Source organism: Apaloderma vittatum, unplaced genomic scaffold (genome assembly GCF_000703405.1).
Source record: "Apaloderma vittatum isolate BGI_N311 unplaced genomic scaffold, ASM70340v1 scaffold6950, whole genome shotgun sequence".
In the NCBI taxonomy this organism is placed as follows: domain Eukaryota; kingdom Metazoa; phylum Chordata; class Aves; order Trogoniformes; family Trogonidae; genus Apaloderma; species Apaloderma vittatum.
In genome coordinates this window covers 2,464-9,383 of record NW_009694970.1, presented here as the reverse complement: position 1 = coordinate 9,383, position 6,920 = coordinate 2,464, and the positions used below count along the sequence as shown (strand labels likewise).

Below are 6,920 nucleotides of genomic sequence, written 5' to 3'. Positions count from 1 at the left end.
CTGCTCGACTCCTCTCTGTGGCCCAGGCACTATCATTCCTAGCTCAGCAGCAGGGAGTCGTGGAGCCAGACACTGACACCCCCTGCCTCTCACTGTGTCCATTTCCCTCATCTATGTGGGCATCCCTAATCTGGGATATTCAGCCACTTCCTCAGTTAAGGTGTTATCAGCTGAATGTTCACCATTTCACTGTTCAAAGCTAGGGAATTCCCTATGCTTCATCATCACTCGGGGTGCATGTTTATCAGGTAGCCCACATGCCACAGCGGGGATAAGCCCATGGTATGTGTTTTCCCTGGCATGCCCCGGGTTACCGCTCAGCTAGAGGAGTCAGCTCTCCTTACTCAAAGGAGCTTTGCCACCAGTCACCCCTCCAGGATCTGCAAAGCAGCAATCATTTGTTGCTTTTCTTGGCGTCTAGTGGCCCAAAGCCAATGGGGAGGCTCTCTGAAACATGCACTTCTCCTTCCCAGACCCAGAGAGCGCGCACATGTGCTCTGACAAATTAATCTACAACAAAGCAGGCACTGTTGCTAAGCACACAGCTTGGTAGATAGTATCAGTCAGCATCAGCCCAGAAACTGGAGCTCAGGACCTTCTAGTGGTAACAGACACTCCAAGAAATCACCACTGCCATCACAAAGGGTTTACTTTCCAAAGTGATGACAAATCCTAGTGGCTCATGCCCATTTGTAACACAAACCAATGGGGTGACCAGCTGGGCTCAGTGGATCAGCCTCGCTTGCAGGAAGTCGCTAGTTTGTTGGCTTCATCCTCTCCGGTCTCAGCACGATCCCAGAGCAGGGGCAGGTATTGTTCATGCATTGATGGCGTTGGCAACGTCTGTGAACACCAGACGGCTGGGTCTCTGGAGGGCTCCTTGACTTGTCAGCAGAATCTGCATTGAAGCAGTGAAAGGTGAGACCCAGCAGCTCTGCCGTTGCTCAGGTGTGTGCGCTTGGGCACAGACTGCACAGTATTGTAATGAGATTCCACCCCTTGCTAAGGGGAGGCTGGCTAACTAACATGGCACTGACAAGGCTGTGACAGAAAAATACGATGGGCCAGAGAGCAAGTCAGCACCGTCCACACCAGTTTAAGACTCTCAGATCATTGAGTTACTGGGTCTCACTGTTTATGTATACAAAGCAAAATGAAAAGACTCAACATTAAGGAGGCCTGGAAACATGCTATAGACTGAGCTTTGGCTCTTGTTTTAGACTCCCCCTCTCATCATGTTAAGCCTTTAAACTTGCAACTTCTCAAGCAGAGGTGTCTGTGCATTAGTGAGCTCTGGAGGGATCTGTCTGAGGTATTCTGCTGGCCAGAGACGATACAGGAAGGATCTGCTTTTATTGTGCTAAGTTTAAGTTTGGCCTTATCATTTACTACCTGAAAGGAAATCCTTTATGTGCACTAATAGAAGGATTTGGTGTTTTCACAGTATGTGCTACTTGGAGGACAAGATCCTTTGCTTTCATACAATAGTGTTTCTTGCTGGCCCAGACCAGTGTATGGACTATGTTGATTATCCTTCATATTCCAACACACACATCTTGTTTTGCTCTTTAGCAGGTTGGGAAGCATGTCTGAAGGTAAATATTTTATAATTACAGTTGTATTTATTATCTTATCTTTCCCTTTCTGTTTGCTACAGATTCTCTGGAGGTGGAAAGTGTGTGGAAATAGAGAATTGTTTGGGAGGGCTCTTGTTCCTGAACTGGAAAAGCAAGGGAAGACACAGGCAACACAGAGCAGCTGGAGAGAAATTCAAGAAAGGAGAGATGAATACTCTGCACTAGGCTACACTAGGCTGCACTACTGGCTAAGAGACATACCTGTTCCAACCATCTCTGCCGGCTCTGTCTTTCAAAAAGCCTTTTTGCATGGTGATGGTGACAAAGGAAACAGAAAACATTGTGAAGCTGGCAAATGATGGTGAGAAGCCTTTCTTCCCTATTCTCCTACCTCTTGGTACACTGGGGAAGGAGATCGCCTCTTGTCAAAGACCCATCTGGACCATTAACAAAAAATAACTGGCCAAGCTATCAAGCTCCATAGTAAGTCTGGTCCCTGAGGACCTTATCCTTTCCCAGTATGCTGTGTGCCTTTGAACACTCAGAAGTGGTCAAAGCAAAGCCTTCTTCCCCTCTCCCCAAATTCAGATAGAGAGCTCTCCTCCCTTTTCTCTTTCTGGGCCCTGCCTCCTCTGTGCCCAGCAAAGCTGACCTGGAGGTGCTGACTAGACCTGATCGCCCATGCCATAACGCTGGGCGGCTTTCCTACCTGCATTCTTCAGGGCTTGCAGCACAGTTAACTGTTACGATCGCAGGCTTCCCCTCAGCAAAGCCTTCTTCTACTCTTGCATCCTTAGGCAAAGCACAGGTACCTTAAACTTGGGTGGAAATACTTGCTTTTCAGGGCCAGGGCAAAAGAGCCTCAGTGCTTTGTAGTCATTGAAACACCATCTCTCAGAAAATGGCATTCATCCTAGTATTCCCTTGTGGTGCCCTGGGTGGCAAATTGTAGTAGACACCCTCAATTACTGAAGTTGCCCTTTTCTTTCTCTTAGCTGGGTAGAGACAGCACTTTGCCTCCCCTGGTTCTTTGTCCTAGTTGCCTGACTCTTCAGACCACCCTAAGCACTATCTCCAGAATGAGACGAGGAAGATGAAGGAAGTTTTCCTGAGGTCTTACACAGCTTCCTCACCCTACAACCCTACAAGACCTCTTTGACTCTGTAACAAAAGCAGTGCAGGTACCAGTGGTTGTCATAACAGACTGGCTGGCCCCTGCTGCCTACCTTGCTCTGCGATGCCTGTGAAGATGCTGCATCTCGCCCGTGTTCTAGCAGCTCCTGCTCCAGTTCATCCTGTTCCTCGGTGGGATCAAAGTTGTACATGGGCATGAGCTGGTGCCGTAGCTTCTCCAGCCTGTGGGAGGGAAGGGAAAGGGTTGGGTGAGAAGAACAGGTGCTAAGGCTGCCTTCCCCACGCCTTTGTTTTCTGCTGACTGTTTTGCCTGCAGCCCAGGGATTCTGGTTTTGTTGCTCTTGCTGGATAAAGGGTTGTGGCCTGTCCTGCAGGGCTGAGGATAAGAACCTACTACATGCAGCTGGCAGGAGTGGAAGATACTCAGAGTACAGTTACAGGGATTAACTGCCATCACTAATCTGTGTTGGCAGGCATTACGCACAAAGGAATCAGACAAAGATTTAAGCTCCTGCAGACCTTAAAAGATCAAGCTTTATGTGGTGGGACAAAAGAGATGGTGGAACATACTGGCTAGGCATTTTGCAACTTCTCCCTGTGACTCCCTGCCCCCGACAGCCAGTCCTGCTGTGTCACACTATATCTGCCAGTAGAAGTCCGTTTTTAGCTCCAGTAGCCTAAGACTAGTACTTTAGCTCTGAGGTTGAAGTACATAAATAGAAAGTAATAATAAATAGAAGATAGGAAGGAGACACTCATAGGACAGACTGTTCTTACTCTTGCGTCATTGCTCCAAGTGACAGAGCTATAGACTATCACTCTAAGGGATCTCCCTAAATACAGGGCAGCTCAGAGATGAAGGATGGATGGGCATGCTCCTGTGAAAACACTGAACCCTGCCTTAGGCTCCATCTGAGTTTTGAGGGGGGCGGGGAGGAAACATGCAAGCTGTTACTGGCGGTGTCACCACAGATATCTGTTTTGGCAGGTGTTAGGATGACACATTCCCTCCTTGCTTCTGTATGGGCTTGCCAGCACAACCGTTATCTCCAGCAGTGCTTTGTTCATGGGCCAAGCGTAAGCTGTTCCTGTGGCAGTACCCAGATCTGGCCTTCAGGGTCTGGCCTGGAAATTTTACAGTGGCAGCAGCACTCCTTGAAAGTGAGTGGCCAGGCCAGGCCTGCCAAAGGTACTCAGGCAGGGAGGAGGTGCCACATCTAATGGATCTTCACCAGCGTCTCAGAATGATCAAGGTGTGTTTCTCCCTGCATGCTGCTCCCTCTATTTTCGGCCAGGAACTTAACAAGGAAATTAAAATACTAAGTCTTGGGCTAGAAAGTTGCAACTCTCTACTGTGCTGCTGCCAGTTGCTGTGACTGCTGTTGAAGACGCCAGTGTCGTTGGTGTGAGCTGTTGGAAAACACAGGGATCTGGGAGTGGCTGAAATGTGAGATCCAAACCTCTCATGACAGAGTTCCCAGTTTCTTTATATGCTCAGAAACCTCTCCTCTGTTTCAGTGCATCTCATAGATGAAGCAGGCAGAATGTGCAGGATCCCTGACCTCGTCCTACTCAGCCATTTTTTCCTTTCCAAAGCTGCGGAGGAGTCTTTGAAGCTCTGATGTTAGAAGGTGGGCTGGTACGAGGAGTTCGGTGCCCGTACCCCTGCCTCATTCACACACAGGTGATTCCCCGTAGGCTTGTTCTCAGACAGCTCTCCCTTACTGCCCACCTCCCTGTCTGCTTCCTAGTTCGCTCTGGATTTTGAAGCTCTGAGTTCCCTTCACTCAGCAATGGACGTGACTTACCTCTTCCTCTTCCTGATATACAGAACCTGAAGGAGAAATAAAATCATCATTACTACAGTCCCAATAGGATGGGGAACAGCTGCGAAGAGAAATTTTAGGCACAAGCCACAGAGAAAGGAGGTGTAGCAAGCCTGGTGTCACTACACGCCAAGGCAGGGAGAAGGGAAAGGTGAAACCAAAACCGAAATTTCATATGCATTAGTGTAAGTTTGGTAGCACATCATGCCTGACACTAAATGCTCGAGTGGCTTGTTATTAGGTGTGTTAGTAGTAGGAAGAATATTAGGTGTATTAGGTGTAGCTCAGCACATTTTTGGTGGCTGCAGGACATACGTTGCAATTTAAGAGTGGATGAAGAGCCTTCCCTTTGTGGTTTTCATCTGTAAATTTCCTACAGCATAGAAGTGCTTTACCCCCTCCCGAGTGTGAAGGGAAGAAGCAAAGAGGGCATGCTTAGCGACTTGCCTCGTGTCAGCCAGTAAAAGTGGCTGCGCTGGGAAGAAAGCGAGGCCTTTGGCCTTGACAGCCTTGTTCTGAGAACTACAAGCACAGGGTGTTGCTCTTGGGAACTTATGACCATTTCCAGGATAATATTTCCAGGTTCTCTTAGGGGTTTTGGAAAATCTCCTCCTTGGGCCTGCAATGAAATTTTGCAATAGTCCCTTTCTGTAGGCTCCTCTGATGGTTGCAATAGCAAAGCTCTTCCTCGTACGAGGAATGGGAGCTTGCTGCTACTTTCTGTTCTCTGTTGGCAGGTAAAATGATCTGGTTATATGTCAAAAGAACTGTAGCACTTGCATTGCCCGTGTCAGGCCCAGAACTATAGTTTCTGAAAGATTCTGCCCACGGCATTAATGGCAAGGTTAGTTACACAGCAAATCCTTGAGGATTTGCTGATATTCAGCAAGTAGAACCTAACGAATGCAGTCCAGAATGAGTTCAGCTGAAATGGATACAAGGCACTTTAATTCAAAAAGGCATATCCATGGGGGAGATGAATGCAGTTTCAAGAGTCTGCTTTAAAAGTTAATTTGGATGAACTTTCTGGCAGTCCCCTGTTGACAAGGTTTAAATCAATGCAGCTGTTCCAGTTAACAAGTCAGAACAGAATCTCCTTTGTGTTCTTTTAACTGAACTTCCTATTGCTATTAAAAACAAACACTGTACTACATATGGCTTTCTCTAGGCCTGCTGAGCATCCCATTCAGACGAGACCTCAGGGAGACTGCAGAAATATTGGAGCACTGAGCAAAGGCCTTTAAAATAAAGGTACTTCAGGAACTATCAGTTACCACCAGTTCTGGATGAGCCTTTTGTAGAATGCAAATAAATTATTCAACCCAAATCAGCCCTAGAGCCCCTCTGTCACCCTCCACCCTCAACAGACAGACAAATATTTAGCAGGGCTCTCTTACCATAGCTACAGCCAACCCAATCACAGTAATGATCCCAAAGGAAAGCAGCATTGTGCTCATGCCGGGTCCAGTGCTGGCCACATCTGGGATTTTGGTGCTGTTGAAACTGGTAGTCTCAGGGCTTATGGTGGCTGTTTCTGGCACAGTCACATCCAAAGTTGGCCCTGGGTCTGACTTGGCTGTGGTGGTGCTGCTGTGATACAAGTCATGCACAGTGGGTGAGCTGTAACTCATCCTGCCAGCTCTTGGTAGCTCCTTTTACTAAGCTGTTGTCCTCTCCCATCTGCTACAGAAGCAGAGAGCTGCCCTTCGTATCAGGGGCCCTCACGTGAGACTTTGCAGCATCATCGCTGATGGGTTTTCTTTGTAGGAACCACACTGGTTTCTGCCTAGGAAAGAATGAGAACAAATGAACAGTGCAGAGCTCTTAGAGACAGGCACAACCTTTTCCAATGTTTCCCAATTCACTAGTATAATTTTTGAGAGCAGCTCACAGATGCCCACTCAAAATAAGAAAGATATTTCTCAGGTGTCTTGAGAAGCCCCCAAAATCACACCTGATTCACTTGAAGTCAGTGATATGCTCTCCCCTCTCTGCTTCCTTGCAGGCCCTTGGCAAATCTATGTGGGGACAAGCTCAGAAGTCTTTGGTCTGCTCCAGGCTGAGCCATGTGGCTACTATCCACCCTGGGAGGTACAGCATTTTTCTGCCTCTGTGTCTTGCTTTAAATTTTTGTCAAGTAACATGGATCCTCTTAAGTTTATCAGTGGGAACACATCCAATAAAATGGTACTCAGCTCTAAGACATCCATTCCTCAGGATGCCTTTTATTGAACACAAAGTAGGACTTCCCTGTTGTGGTTGTCACTGGTGGCTGGTAAGTCACTGCATTATCCATCGCCCCACTGTCCCTCGTCTCATGAGGTCTGGAAAGGCAGCTCCCTTGAAGCAGTGGGTTGCGCTGATTCCCCATCTGGTGCTAAAG

At 47.7% G+C, this 6,920-nt stretch overlaps 1 protein-coding gene across 1 annotated transcript; it reads right to left on the bottom strand.

Annotated features, from left to right (window-relative positions):
• Nucleotides 1–817: 817 nt before the first annotated feature.
• On the bottom strand, nucleotides 818–6,168 carry LOC104273945 (chromosome unknown open reading frame, human C3orf18). Its single transcript, XM_009869444.1, has 4 exons — nucleotides 5,935–6,168; nucleotides 4,520–4,545; nucleotides 2,804–2,933; nucleotides 818–898 (listed from the first exon to the last, which is right to left on the bottom strand). Exons 1-4 carry the CDS (start codon nucleotides 6,166–6,168, stop codon nucleotides 818–820), a joined length of 471 nt encoding a protein of 156 aa, XP_009867746.1.
• Between the last annotated feature and the right edge of the window lie 752 nt (nucleotides 6,169–6,920).